General features: G+C 38.1%; 1 protein-coding gene across 1 annotated transcript; it reads left to right on the top strand.

Moving 5' to 3' along the window:
- The first annotated feature begins 238 nt into the window (after positions 1–238).
- Positions 239–9,256, top strand: LOC128219587 (very low-density lipoprotein receptor-like). Its single transcript, XM_052927414.1, has 6 exons — positions 239–325; positions 654–803; positions 1,877–1,987; positions 3,149–3,271; positions 4,070–4,192; positions 9,099–9,256. Exons 2-6 carry the CDS (start codon positions 656–658, stop codon positions 9,215–9,217), a joined length of 624 nt encoding a protein of 207 aa, XP_052783374.1. The 5' UTR covers positions 239–325; positions 654–655; the 3' UTR covers positions 9,218–9,256.
- The last annotated feature ends 7,712 nt before the right edge of the window (positions 9,257–16,968 follow it).

Here is a 16,968-nt window from a genome sequence, read left to right as displayed (position 1 = left end):
AGACTGGGACTTTCTCAGCTACATATTGAGCCGACTGACACTATCAATAGACTGCGAACAGCAGATACCCATAAATGAGTTGAAAAATGAGCCGTCACTTTTTGTTAAATGCAAAAATATATTGGACACGCGTATTACTCACAGTTGTTAACCGATAGTTAACGAACGATTGAATTCCACTTTGTGAGTAAAGCATTGAATTGTATGAATTACTTGTCATATATTTGCTTGCAGATGAAGGGTCCCTTTATCCTGCTTCTTGCACTGATTGTTGCAAATACTGTAGAAGGAAAACCAAGGCAATCATCACCAAGGAAATTCAAGGGTATTCTTCTTTGTAATAAATTAAAAGTTACCTTTTCAAGACATGCGCTGCTATTTGCTATACAAATACATGCGCTGGTTTCGAAGACATGCGGTGCTATTTTTTGTTATACAAAGACATGCGTTTATATTTGTTCCACAATGACATGTACTACTATTTGGTGATGATGATGATGACGATGATGATGATGATGATGATGATGATGATGATGATGATGATGAGGAGGAGGAGGAGGAGGATTAGGATGATGAGGATGATGAGGATGATGATGGGGAGGAGGATGATGCAAATGCGTAATTGAATAAATGAATAAAACAAATCGTTGAAGGTATGCCGCATCATGAAGCTCCAAACTGTGATGAACAATTTCAATGCGGCAGGGGTCATCCCATGGGCTACCCAGAGTGCGTGCCTGCAAGCGCCGTTTGTAACGGATTTCCGGATTGCTCGAATGGCGCCGACGAGAGGGGATGCCCGAGTATGTACTATTCAATCTGTAACTCGAGGGGCGAAAACAACAAATGTTATATTTGATTCTTATTTTATGTGTCTTGGAACCTCTCGCGTTACGTAATATGTTTTGATGTTTGTTTGCATTTTCTTATTAAGGTCTTAACATATTGTGTGTTTCGGCGGGGCTGTTTAAAATTAATTTTGAACTAGATTTTAGACCAATCAAATGTTGTATTTTAAGTACGGTGCTTAAAGCTGCACTCTCAAAGATCGTTTTTTTTTTTTTTTTTGTCTTGGAATGAACAATTTTTTGCGTGAATATTTGCCAACCAGTGATAAAAGACAGCTGACAAAAGATCAAATCGCAAATTTTCATATTTCCGTTCGAAAATTAATGTTTTCTGGCTGAAAGCGTTACTAACGGTTTAAGAAAATGCATAAAACATCATTTTTTAACTTAAATATAAGATTTGAGATTTGTCAGCAGTCTTATATGACTGGTTTCCATGAATTTTCGCATAAATTTGCTCGTTCCAAGACAAACAATAAAAAAGTTGTCAAAACGTTCAATCTGTGAGAGTGCAGCTTTAAATACGAAGTAAATAATATGTTTTGATTTGTTCATACTTTAAGCGGAGAAAAACCAAAAGGAACTATTTCAATATATGATTGAATTTCAACTCGAATACACATATTAAGTATGTGTTTGTATTGTTTAATTTCAACGTTCCAGCTAATTAAAGTCGAGCGATACGTCTCTTCTCGTTGTGCATCACTTTCGTCAATACCGAAATATGACATTAATTTTAAGAGACAGTCGCAACACCTCGATCAAATCTCGCATTTAGCGAGAACTTATTCTTGTTAGACTTTTTTGAGTTTGTAGTAAGTTTCCTTTAACTATAATACTGTCAATCAATGAATGGTGTTGTCCTCAAAGAATCTCTTCTTTCACTATGTAACTCGTTTTCACCTCGAACACTATTCAATCTACGCTGTTTTTTATATAATTTCTTAATTCAATGTAGATTTCAACTACTCTGTCAGCTTCCCCAACACTGATCATATGTTAATGTATAAAACTTTTTTCACCAACAGACCCTAATTGTGGGTCACGTGGAATGATGACGTGCAACGACAGACGAACCTGTGGGAAACCATGCGACGGCAATACGCAGTGTCAAGGATTGGAGGACGAAATCATGTGCCGTAAGAAACGCTTAAAATTGAAAATTTGTTTCTTAAACCGACTGTACATGTTTGAAATTTAAACACATAGCTTCAGGGAATATGCAATTGATCGAAAATGGATCGATGAAATGTGGTTAACATCCGCCGTTAAGGAAATGATAATAAGTATATGAATTCGTATAATCAATTATCTATTCAAAGGCCAAATGGGATCGTTATTTTAACACTCCTGGTGATTTGCCACACTAAATTTCGTAATACAGTTTTTTGCATGAATGATGCATTTTACAAACAATGAGCGAATTTATTTTTTTGAATAGAGCATTTACCAAACCATGAGCGAGTCCCTTTAAGAGTCATTAAGACCTTTTCCAAATTAAAAAAACAACAGAAACGTAGATAGCAACACAGTAGGTGAGGAGAGGGCATACTTTTTACAGATCCCTCACATGAATAAAATACCATCGTAGGTATGATATGCAAAAAACAAAATTGCCTTAAACTTGCTCCCCGACAAAGTACGGGGTCACCTTTTACAGCCCCTACTCATAACTTAACGACATCTAATATGTGTCAAAGATACACGCAACAGTATGTATGAACGTGCTTTGATATCACAATGGTATTAAAAGACAGTTAGTTGAACACAGTTTAGTTTAAACTATTTTACAACGATTGTGAAACAAGCTTTTGCAACTTATATCAATCACTCTCGTTGGCACGATGGTGCGCGAGAGTGTGGTCTTGTGTTGTAGGGGAAACCGGAGTACCCGGAGAAAACCCACTTGTCCGACTTGGTGACCACAAACCAAACTTACATGCGATCAGGCAAGGAATCGAACCCGGGTCGCCTAGGTGAGAAGCGAGTGCACTAACCACTGCGCTAACCGGACAACCAAATTTTACGGTTTACGGTGAATACGTTCCTAACACTATTTCAATGAGTTTGAAAATACCTGCTAGATTGTCAGGTTAGGCACATACATCTGAAACAATATCAAACTCCTTTTTATTTTGAGTATCGAGCTGATGGGAAACAGTTTTGTTGACAAATATCATGTCAGCAGCTGAAGCCAGTTACTACATCAAAACCACGTTACTATTATTACTGTAGCCGTGGTTCTTTCGCATTTCGCTTTCAAAGATGTTGTTATTCAAGTATATAACTTATCATTTCAGCAAAGATTTGCCCGAAAAGGAGTCTTCTGTGCGGAGACGGCAAGACGTGCGTTGACTTGGATCGGATGTGCGATGGACATGATGATTGCCCTTCTGGCGACGATGAAAACAAGAAGATTTGCGGTATGTTGCCACCTGCCTTTCAAATATGATATTCAACACCCAGGGGACGTAGCTACATGTAGGCTTTGTAGGCCCGGGCCTACAACTTTTTTAAAAATGACAAATTCTAAAGCGTCAAAATTGCAATAAAAACTTGTTGCTACTAAAACACATTGAACTACTAAAAAAAAATTATTCACGTTTGAAAAACTGTCATATTTTGTTAACCGTAGAACAAAGAATGAATTTCATTTAAATTTAGGTAAATGTTAACTTAACGAAGCCAACGCTTTATCTTTATTCCCGAGAAGTAGTTCCCCGCGTAAAGTATTGGTAAGTAGTCTCGCGCAAAAGGTACAGAACACAGTTTGCAAGCGTTTGCGAAATCAAACACCCGCGTATGTTCTAAAAAATGTGTGAAAAAGATATCGGCCCAGTTTATCCCGACCTCGGTGAAATCGAAGTCTGAAGAAATTGAAGCGGACCGCCAAATATGCCCACCGTTTCTGTGAACCCAAAGTATAATACTGCTGTAAATTGTACCTTTTGTTTTAAACTATAAAGCTCCCAGGATCCTCCCAGATTGCATCACTTTGCTTCTATTGTTTAAGAAAAATATTTCGGGGTATGTCCAACCCCCGAGCACTATCGGGCTTACAACTTATTTTGGCCTAGCTACGCCCCTGAACCCCGGGGACACAATTATATGCGTACACCATTGTAACCATTCATTATATGTATGTTTTAAAGACATATTTGATATGTACGCGGTATATACCTATAACGTAGCTAGTTTAAGGTTGCTATATATGTCTTCAGTGAAGACCAGTGGGCTCATGGATGGACAAATCCGTTGCTCAAATGGCAACGTTGCCAACGTTTGCGATGGTGACCGACAATGCCCAGGCGGTGCGGACGAGCAAAATTGCAGTCCTGAACTAAGTAAGTTGGTTTGTCACAATTTTAAGTATCTGATACATGCAGTACATTATAAGAACCAAGCAGTCCATATTATTTATGGATGGCTTTTGGAATAAATTCGGAGTGAAATATAGGATAGTTGAGATAATATTCTATAAAACCGTCGCCATATTAAGGATTTTGAGTCAGCCTACAACGTCGGGCTAGCAAAATAATAATGCAGTTTCCATCTCTTTTTGAAGTATATACAAAAGCGATTTCATAAAATATGTACATAGAACGAAGATTTCACACAGTATGTACATAAACAACGATTGCATACAGTATGAGCATATAACAGCGATTTAAACAGTATGTACATACAACACCGATTTCATACAGTATGTACATAAAACATCGATAGCATACAGCATGTACATACAACACCGATTTCATACAGTATGTACATACAACAGCGATTTCATACAGTATGAACATACAACAACGATTTCATACAGTATGTACATACAACAGCGGTTTCATACAGTATGTACATACAACATCGATTCCATACCATATGTACATACAACAGCGATTGCATACAGTATGTACATACAACAGCGATTGCATACAGTATGTACATACAACAGCGATTGCATACAGTATGTACATACAACAGCGATTGCATACAGTATGAACATACAACAACGATTCGATACAGTATGTACATACAACAGCGATTGTATACAGTATGTACATACAACAACGATTGCATACAGTATGAACATACAACAGCGATTTCACACAGTATGTACATACAACAACGATTGCATACAGTATGAACATACAACAGCGATTTCACACAGTATGTACATACAACAGCGATTCCATACAGTATGTACATACAACAACGATTCCATACAGTATATAAAACAACATCGGTTTCACACAGTATGTACATACAACAGCGATTCCATACAGTATATAAAACAACATCGGTTTCACACAGTATGTACATACAACAGCGATTCCATATAGTATATAAAACAACATCGGTTTCACACAGTATGTACATACAACAGCGATTCCATACAGTATATAAAACAACATCGGTTTCACACAGTATGTACATACAACAGCGAATCCATACAGTATATAAAACAACATCGGTTTCACACAGTATGTACATACAACAGCGATTCCATACAGTATATAAAACAACATCGGTTTCACACACTATGTACATACAACAGCGATTCCATACAGTATATAAAACAACATCGGTTTCACACAGTATGTACATACAACAGCGATTCCATACAGTATGTACATACAACAGCGATTCCATACAGTATGTACAAACAACAGCGATTCCATACAGTATATAAAACAACATCGGTTTCACACAGTATGTACATACAACACCGATTCCATACAGTATATAAAACAACATCGGTTTCACACAGTATGTACATACAACAGCGATTCCATACAGTATATAAAACAACATCGGTTTCACACAGTATGTACATACAACAGCGATTCCATACAGTATGTACATACAACAGCGATTCCATACAGTATGTACAAACAACAGCGATTCCATACAGTATATAAAACAACATCGGTTTCACACAGTATGTACATACAACAGCGATTCCATACAATATATGAAACAACATCGGTTTCACACAGTATGTACATACAACAGCGATTCCATACAGTATATAAAACAACATCGGTTTCACACAGTATGTACATACAACAGCGATTCCATACAGTATATAAAACAACATCGGTTTCACACAGTATGTACATACAACACCGATTCCATACAGTATATAAAACAATATCGGTTTCACACAGTATGTACATACAACACCGATTCCATACAGTATATAAAACAACATCGGTTTCACACAGTATGTACATACAACAGCGATTCCATACAGTATGTACATACAACAGCGATTGCATACAGTATGTACATATAACAGCGATTCCATACAGCATGTACATACAACAACGATTGCATACAGTATGAACATACAACAGCGATTTCACACAGTATGTACATACAACACCGATTCCATTCAATATATAAAACAACATCGGTTTCATACAGTATGTTCATACAACAGCGAGTTCATACAGTATGTGCAAACAACAGCGCTTCCATACAGTATGTATATACAACAGCGAATGCATACAGTATGAGCATAAAACAACGATTGCATACAGTATGTACATACACCATCGATCCCATACAGTGTAAACATTCAACAGCGAGTGGATACAGTATAAACATACAATAGTGATTCCATACAGTATGTTCATACAACAGCGAATGGATACAGTATGAAAATACAATAGTTATTTCACATAGTATGTACATACAACAGGGAGTGGATACAGTTTAAACATACAATAGCGATTGCATACAGTATCTACATACAACAGTGATTCCATACAGTTTGTTCATACATAAAAGATTCCATACAGTATGTACATACTCAAACGATTGCATACAGTATGTACATACAACAGCGAATTCATACATTATATACATACAACAGCGAATCCATTCAGTATGTACATACACAAACGATTGCATAAAGTATGTATATTCACAAATAATTCAATACAGTGTGTACATACAACTGCGAGTACATACAGTATGTTTATGCACAAACGATTCCATACAGTATGTACATTCAACAGAGATTCTATACAGTATGTTCATACACAAACGATTCCATACAATATGCATATATAAAAGCGATTCCATATAGTATGTACAAACGACAGCGATTCCATACAATATGCATATATAACAGCGAAAACATACAGTATGTCCGTACAATAGCGATCCCATTCAATTGTGCATACACAAACGATTTCACACAGTATGAACATACACGAACAATTGCATACAATATGTTATACAACAGCAATTTTATGGAGTATGTAAATACAACAGCGATCCCATACCGTATGTATAAACACAAACGATTTCATACAATATGTATATACAACAGCGATTCCATACAGTATGTACATAAAACAGCGATTCCATACAGTATGTACATACACAAACGATTCCATACAATGTGCATATACAACAGCGATTTCATAAAGTATGTACATACAACAGCGATGGCATACAGAATGTACATACAACAGCGATTTTATAGTGATTTACATATAAAAGTGATTGCATACAATATGTGCATACAACACCGATTGCATACAGTATGCACAAACAACAGTGATTCCATACAGTATGTACATACAACAGCGATAGCATACATAATGTACTTATAACAACGATTGCATACAGTATGTACTTACAAACGCGATTTCAAAGAGTATCTAAATACAACAGCGATTGCATACAGTATGCACATACAAAACCGATTGCATACAGTTTGTTCATACAAAATTGATTGCATAAAGTTTGTACATAAAAGAGCAATTCCCTACGGTATGCACATGCACTTGCAATTTCCTGATAGTGTATCAAAAGTTGTTTTAAAAGAGCCTCCACTTGTAAAAGCAATATCCAAGTACGTGAAATTTTTGACTGTCTCTAAATGTTCACCCTTATATAAAAAAAAACTAATACTCGTTCTCTACCCTGCCATCCTTTTTAAAAATCATAACCTTATTCTTGGTAGCATTTACACTTAGCTTCCATCTATCACAATACTCTTCTAATAACAATAAACCTTTCTTGAACTCACTCAAAATACCATATTTGAAAAACTCATTCAACAAATAATCAGGCCCTGCTGCCTTCCCATTTTCAATTACTTGCACGCCTTCACAATTTCAGCATGAGTTAATGATTCATTTACAGTCTTATCTTAGTTGCTTCGTGGTAAAAATTCATCCTGGACATAATCATCTGGTAAAATATCTTCTAAACAAGAGTGAGCATTGTCATTTAAGACAAAGTCAGGCCTTTCACCAACTCTGGCATTAAAATCCCCACATACAACAAGTGTACATGCATTGTCAAACATAGTATTGACATTTAACATATCATGTAGTATAAATTCAAACACACTGTAATCAATAAAATATTCCCTACAACTACCTTGTGGAACATTATAAGTAAGACACAACAGAATATCATGATTTATATTAACACATTTTTCGTCTAATTTTATCCCTTGAATACAGTCACTAGTATTCTTTACAAATGTTACAAACTGTTTTAATATATTATGAATATAAATAATTACGCCAACACTACTTCTCTTAGAATTTTTAACTTTAAGTTTTCTATGAAGAATATATGAAGCAAAATTGTCAATATCATAATTAAATAAATAATTTCACCAAGTTTGAGTTAATAAAAGAATGTCATAAGTATTAAGCAATAATTTCATTTATTAAGCACTTCATGCTATTAGAACAATTATTAAAAAACAACGCAGTTCTTGTGTTGTTTTTTATGTTGGCATGGAAACTTAAAAGCAAATCATGATAAGCAAATTTGATCTAAAACCAGATTAACAAATTTATATGCATTTTGGTGTAGTTTATAGCCTACGACAATGGATTTTCCGTTGTAAAACAATTTGTTTATAATACATGTCCGAACAAAATATTTGTTTGTTAGTTTAAAATATTTGAATTTTTACTTTTAAAAAAGTAGAAAGTCTTCTCCTTCATTACAACAAATACATAAATTACAATCTTTCAACTTTAAAAACAAATTTTCAAAATAAGTTACCAGGTTGTATTACACTTATTTTAAACAGTTTTTGTAAAACTTTGAGAAAATCATAATGTTTGACAAGTATATTAGTTGGTGGAAACGCCATTTAAAATAATGAAGTCGTTTTCTTTTATTTCATAACGGAATTTCTTGCACCTCTTAGGTATTGTAATAAATTGAGTTGTGTTACAATATTGCTATTTGTTAAATCTTATGTTGCAGCCCAGAAAATCGGTTTGTGCTTGTGTCAGGAAATCTGCCAGCTTGGTATGTCCGTTCAATTTTGCGATGACTTCTGCGGTGATTTAAGTCTTCTCCCAACGATTACACAATGTTTCTAACTTAACCTTCCAGTGTCAAGTATAATTACAGGACATGTACTGAAATAAATAGCAAGCTTCAAATTGTTATTTTTTTATTGTTCCTGGCGTGTTTAAAGGTTGGCATCAGACAAACATAAACAGACATAAGATACTGTCGAAACTCGCTATGTCTCAGTCGTCCGGACCTCGGGAAAAAGTTCGAGACAATGAACATTCAATATATCCGAAATACCAAAATATGAAGCACGAAACGAAACATACTTATTTCCGAAGACCATACTCACTGATATCAGCCAAAGTTGTATTGTTATATTTCCGACGTGAAAACAGCAAACTAACAATTAAAAATGAAATTTGAATTATTCGTGTCAACGATTTATTACATTAAACATTGATCGCAAAGCACATTCATGACTCCGACAAATTTCGGTGGGGATGGGGGTGTATGCTTATTTATACTCTCAGTTGGGCCAAACCCATTCGGCGAGTGCTCCGGCCGGAATGTTAGTCATATTAGGTTTTTCGAGCATCGTGTACAGACAGAATTTAACCCTGGTTAGAGCTACATCGGTTCTTTAACGTGCATTAGTGTAAAGCAATGTTTCAATAAGTTAAAACCGAAATATGGTGATTATATCAGTAGACGGTCGCAACACCTCGACCAAACTTTCGCAACTCGCGAGAAGTTACTCTTATCATCATCATGATCATTTCTGATCCTATTATACATGTTTGCAACTTTTACCTCCAACAGACCCAAACTGTGGGTCACTTGGAATGATCACATGCAATGACATGCTGTCGGAAACCATACGACGGCTTTACACAATGTCAAGAATTGAAGGACGAACTGATGTGCCGTAAGAACCGCTTAGAATTTGACATTTGCTTCTTACAACGTCTCTCAACCGCTAAGTAAATAAAAACATTATATGAATTAGTAAAATCAAATTTCCTATCCGACATGGACATAATGATTGCCCTACTGAAAACGATGATGACATGGATACGATGGTTGCCCCACTGGAGACGATGATGACATGGACATGGAGATTGCCCCACTGGAGACGATGATGTACATGGTGAATGTATCACTGGAGACGATGAAAATGAGGACACAATGGCTCCACTGGAGACGATAATGACATGGACATTGTAATTGTCCCACTAGAGACGATTATGACATGGATATGATGATTGCCCAACTGGAGACGATGATGACATTTTCACATTGGTTGCCCAACTAAAGACGATGATGACATGAACAAAAGGATTGCCCCATTGGCAACGAAGATGACATGGACATGATGATGGCTCCACTGTAGACGATGATGACATGTACATGACGATGGCTCCAATGATGACGACAATGACATGTACATGACAATGGCTCCAATGGAGATGACAATGACATGAACATGATGATTGCTCCACTGGAGACGATGAGGACATGGACATGATGATTGCTCCACTGGAGACGATGAGGACATGGACATGATGATTGTTCCACTGGAGACGATGATGACATGGACATGCAGTTTGCTTCACTGGAGACGATAAGGACATGAACATGTTGATTGCCCCATTGGAGACGATGAGGACATGAACATAATGATTGATCCACTGGAGATGACATTAACATGGACATGCTAATTGCTCCACTGGAGACGATAATGACATGGGCATAATTATTGACCCACTCTAGACGATGACGACATGGATACGATGGTTGCCCCACGGAAACGAGGAAGACATGTACATGGTGATTGACCCACTGGAGACGATAAGGACATGTACATGATGATTGACCCACTGGAGACGATAAGGACATACACACGAAGCTTGCTCCACTGGGGACGATGATGACAAGAATATGATGATTGCCCCACTGGCGGCGATGCGGATACGAACATGATGTTTGCCCCACTGGAGACGATAAGGATATGGACATGATTTTTGCCTCACTGGAGACGATGAGGAGATGGACATGGTGATTTACACTATGGAGACGAAAAAAACATGGACATGGTGATTGCCCCACTGGAGACAATAAGGATATGGACATGATCATTTTCAAAACTTGAGACGATGAGGAAAAGTACATGATGATTGCCCCATTAGAGAAGATGATGACATGGACATGATGATTGCCACACTGGAGACGAGGAGGACATGGACATGCTGATTGCCCCACTGCAGACGATGAGCACAAGGAGATGATGATTGCCCAGCTGGAGACGATGAGGACATGGACACGCTGATTGCCTAATAGGAGACGATGATGACTTGGACACGATGATTGACCCACTGGAGACGATGAGGACATGGACATGATGATTTCCATACTGGAGACGATGAGGACATAGTCATATTATATGCCCATCGGAGAAGATAAGGACAAGGATTTTGTGATTGCCCTACTGGAGACGATGATAACATGGACATGATTTTCCCACTGGATATGAGGAGAACATAGACATGATGACTGTCGCACTGGAGACGATGAGGACATGGACATGATGATTGCCACAATGGATACGAGGAGGACATGGACATGCTGATTGCCCCTCTGCAGACGATGAGGACAAGGAGATGATGATTGCCCAACTGGAGACGATGAGGACATGGACACGCTGATTGCCCACTTTGAGACGATGATGCCATGGACACGATGATTGACCCACTGGAGACGATGAGGACATGGAGATGATGATTGCCCCTATGAAGACGATGATGACATGGACAAAATGATGATTGCTCCACTCGAGACGATGATGACAAGGAAATAAGTAATACCTCACTGGAGGCGATGCGGATATGGACATGATGTTTGTCCCACTGGAGACGATAAGGATACGGACACGATGTTTGCCCCACTGGAGATAATGATGACAGGGATAGTAAGATTGTCCCACTGGAGACGTTGAGGACATGGACATGATGATTGCCACATTGGAGACGATGAAGACATGGACATGACGATTCCCAACTGGATTCGATGAGGACATGGACATGATGATTGCCCCACTGGAGTCGATGAGGTCATGTACTCGATGAATGCCCATCTGGATGTGATGAGGACATAGACATGATAATTAGCCCACTGGAGACAATGAGTACATGGCCACGATGATTGCCCAACTGGAGACGTTGAGGACATGAACACGATGATTGACCCAATCGAGAAAATGTGGACACAATGGCTTCAATGAGGACGATGATGACATGGATGTATTTATTGCCACAATGGAGACGATGAGGACGTGCACATGATGATTCCCTAATGGAGACAATGATGGCATGTACATGATGATTGATCCTCCGAAGAAGATGAGGACATGGACAGGATGACTCCCCACTGGAGGCGATGGTGACATGGATATGAACATTGCACCACTGGAGACGATGAGGACAAGGAAATGAGAATTGCCCCACTAGAGACAATGACGACATGGACACAATGATTGCCCAAATGGAGTCGATAAGGACATGGACATGATGATTCCTCACTGGAGACAACGCTGACATGTACATTTTATTTGCTTCTCTGAATACGATGAGGAAAGTGACATGATGATCGCCTGACTGGTGACGAGGAGGAGATGGACATGGTGATTGCACAACTGGAGACGGTGAGGACATGGACATGATTGCTTCACCGGAGACGATGGAGACAGGGACATGATGATTGAACAACTGTAGACGATGAGGATATGGACATGATTGCCTCACTGGAGACGATGTATTAGATGGTTGCCCCACGGAGACGAGGAGGACATGTACATGATAATTGACCCACTGTAGACGATGAGGACATGGACATGATGATTGCTGAACTAGAGACGATGATGACATCTACATGATGATTGCCCCAATGGAGACGAATAGGACATGTACATGATGATTGTCGCACTGAAGACGAGTATGACATGGACATGATAATTGTCCCACTGGAGACAATGCGGACACGGTCAAGATGATTGCCAAATTTGAGACGATGCAGGCATGGACATGATAATTGATCAACTGGAGACGATGAGGACATGGACATGATGATTGCCCCACTCAAGACGAGGTGGACATAGACACGATGATTGTCCCATTGAAAACGATAATAACATGGATATGATGATTCCTCCACTATAGGCGATGAAAACACAAACATGACGATTGCCCCACTGGAGACAATGACGACATGGACATGATGATTGTACCACTGGAGACAATGAGGACATGGACACGATGATTGCTCTACTGGAGACGATGAAAACTTGGACATGATGATTGCACAACTGGAGACGATGAAATATGGACACGATGCTTGCCCAACTGGAGACGATGAGGACATGGATACGATGATTGACCCACTCGAGAAAATGAGGACATGGACATGATGATTGCCCAACTGCAGACAATCGGACAATGACATGATGATCGGCCCACTGTAGACGATGAAGACATTGACATGATGATTGCCCCACTGGAGACGATGATAACATAGACATGGCGATTGCCCCACTGTAGACGATGGTGAGGTTGGTATGATAATTGTCAATTGCAATCGACGAGGACATGCACATGGTGATTGCCCCACTGGAGACGATGAGGAGGTGGACATTATGATTACCCATCTGGAGACGATGATGACATGAATATGGTGATTGCCACTCTTGAGACGATGACTTGGGTGTATGATTCCCCACTGGAGACGTAGATATGACATGGACAAGGTGGTTGCCCCATTGGAGACGATAAAGACATTGACGATATGATTGCCCCTGTGGAGGCGATGAGGACATGGACATGATGATGGCTCCACTGGAGACGACAATTGCAAGGACACGATGATTGCCCCACTGTAGACGATGATGACATGGACATGATGATGGATCCACTGGAGACGATGATGACATGGAGATGAATATGGTTCCACTGGAGACGATGATGATATTGACATGATGATTGCCCCACTGGAGACGATGATGACATGGACATGATGATTGCCCAACTGGCGACATTGATGACATGGACATGATAGTTTCACCACTGGAGACGATGATGACCTGGACACGATCATTGCCCCAATGGACACGATGATGACATAGACATGGTGATTGTTCCATTGGAGATGATGTTGACATGGACATGGTGATTGTTCCATTGGAGATGATGTTGACATGGACATTGTGATTGTTCCATTGAAGATGATGATAACATGGACTTGATGGTTGCTCCAATGGAGACGATGATGCAATGGACAGAATGGTTGCTCCACTGGAGACGATGATGATATGGACACGATGATTGCCCCAATGGAGACGATGATGACATGGACACGATGATTGCCCTACTGGATTCGATGATTACATGGACATGGCGATTTTGACACTAGAGACGATCATGCCAGGGACATGATAATTGCCCAAATCTTTGCCCCACTGGCGACGATGACGACATGCTGATTGTACAATTGGAAACGATGATAAGATGGACATGCTGCTTGAAGCACTCAACACATGTCCGTTATGTACAGGAGCTAGTCATTCCTATGTGTCCAATGGTGATTTATGTAGATGCCATACATTGATTGATTATGTTTGTATTCCTGCTAAAATTGTATAAACTTGTAGACATTGTGAAATGATTGACGAAAATTATTTGAATATGTATAGACACAGGTCTGCATTTTGCATGCTTATTTTAGGGGAAACTATTTCTGAATGCAAGTATACAAATACTGATCCTAATTTACAGATCAACTGGAAGAAAAGACTCCTGGAGCATATCTCAGTATATCATGTTGCAAGAGGATACTGGGCTAAATGATATAATGTACAGCGATTTAGGAATAGATTCTGTTGACAATGCATGTGATTATATTAGAAACAAACTTAACGTATATTTATCATAATCACTTCCGAGAAAAAAAGTTCGTTCCTCACATAAAGCCATTCTGAAATAAAAGAACTATGAGATTTACACAGTACGATGACGTCGTTGGGCGTCAAGTGGTGTTAAGAAGGATGTCCTAGAAGTTGTAGTAACACATTTTTTGACAATAACAACGCCAAACGGCTGTTTCGAAGTGTACATAAAAAATGTGTACAAACATATTAAAAGACACTTGATATGGAACTTGACAACGCAGATGAACTCGACCAAAAACGCTTTTGTAATTTAATAAATAGACTGCCTAACAGGAAAATAGGCCGGGCTCCCTAAACGGCGTAGACTGCGCTATGTTTCATTTGAAATGGTGAAGAAAAAGAAAAGTTATCTTTGATTTAAGTCTTCATTTTAATCCAAATATTGCCTTCAGACGTAGCATTTATGACATAATTTATCACGTGGTATACACACACTGGGTATGCCGCTTGCCAAATGCGTATCTGGCTAAAACATTTTTTAATCATAGATAGTTGAGATTCATTAAGTATGTCCAAAAAAGACTTGGATTCATACCTGAAATATATAGACACTTACAGAAATATAGTCACACAAACTATATTAGCAATTGTATATATAATACGGTACATTCCCGTCAAAATCATGTTAGAAGACCATATTAAACGAACGTGTAATTCATGTTGTGAAACGGCGACAGTTGATGTCCTTGATCTTGCATGAGGACGTTGGAGAATTAATGTCAAAACTTTAATGTGACAATAAACCAGCATATTTTTGGTTGCTGGCAAACAAATGCAATACTATTGGACACATCCTGTAAACAAATGATGAGCATTATTATATTTGATTAATGAGTGAAAGGTTAAATAGACAACAAAGCTCTTGTGAATTATTAAAACTGCTCACTCACAGATTGACAGTTTTGTCCTTTTTTAGTTTTTGTCTCAGAATCAGCAGATTATGGTATTATGGAACTCAGAATAGAACAAATCCCAATTGTTTTGGAAACTGCCGAAAAAATATTTTTTTCTTTAAGTGTTATTTACGCCTTTAACCATAAAATATAAATTTCCGAACGTAAATATGAAAAACACATGCGATTAGATCTTTTGCCAGCAGTCTTGTATCACTTGTTTGGAAACATTTAAGTAAAAATTGGCTCAAAGACAAAAAAGTTCTCAAAACCCTAATATGTGAGAGTGCAGCTTTAGAAAACTATTCAATTGTTCATCGTATTTGCTTCTGAAGTGCTCGTGAGGCGAAACGGCATTTGATGTGAATGTTATCAATACTGACACTCCATTGGACTTATGCTAGTTGCATTTGTTACGGCCAGTCATTCAGGGCATTAAACTGGTTGCATATGCTGTTGATTGCCTCATAAGGAACACGTCTGAATATCTTGATAACATCATTTATAGCTTGTTCCTAGATTCCTAGGAAATGTATGCAATGTGTATATTGTCTTCACACACACACACACACACACACACACACACACACACACATATATATAATAAATATATATATATATATATATATATATATATATATATATATATATATATATATATATATATCTACTACAGATATTAAGGTGACCATATATATATTAATCTAGGCATTATGGGGACCGCTGGATTAAGGCGACAAAAATTGGTCTCCTTAATATTTTCAGTCCAGATTTGATGTATCAAATGTCAATAAAAATGTCCATTGATAGTAAGTTGATAAGCTTGAATGTTTATTTACGAGATCATTTCATTGTTTTAAATCTTATTATCTTTTATTATCAAAAAAAATATTCTTAAACTTTTGTGCGTGTATATTTGTGTATCCATAAAAATAGCTATTAAGGCGAC

This window comes from Mya arenaria, chromosome 15 (assembly GCF_026914265.1).
Source record: "Mya arenaria isolate MELC-2E11 chromosome 15, ASM2691426v1".
In the NCBI taxonomy this organism is placed as follows: Eukaryota; Metazoa; Mollusca; class Bivalvia; order Myida; family Myidae; genus Mya; species Mya arenaria.
This window is presented reverse-complemented; position numbering and strand designations above follow the sequence as displayed.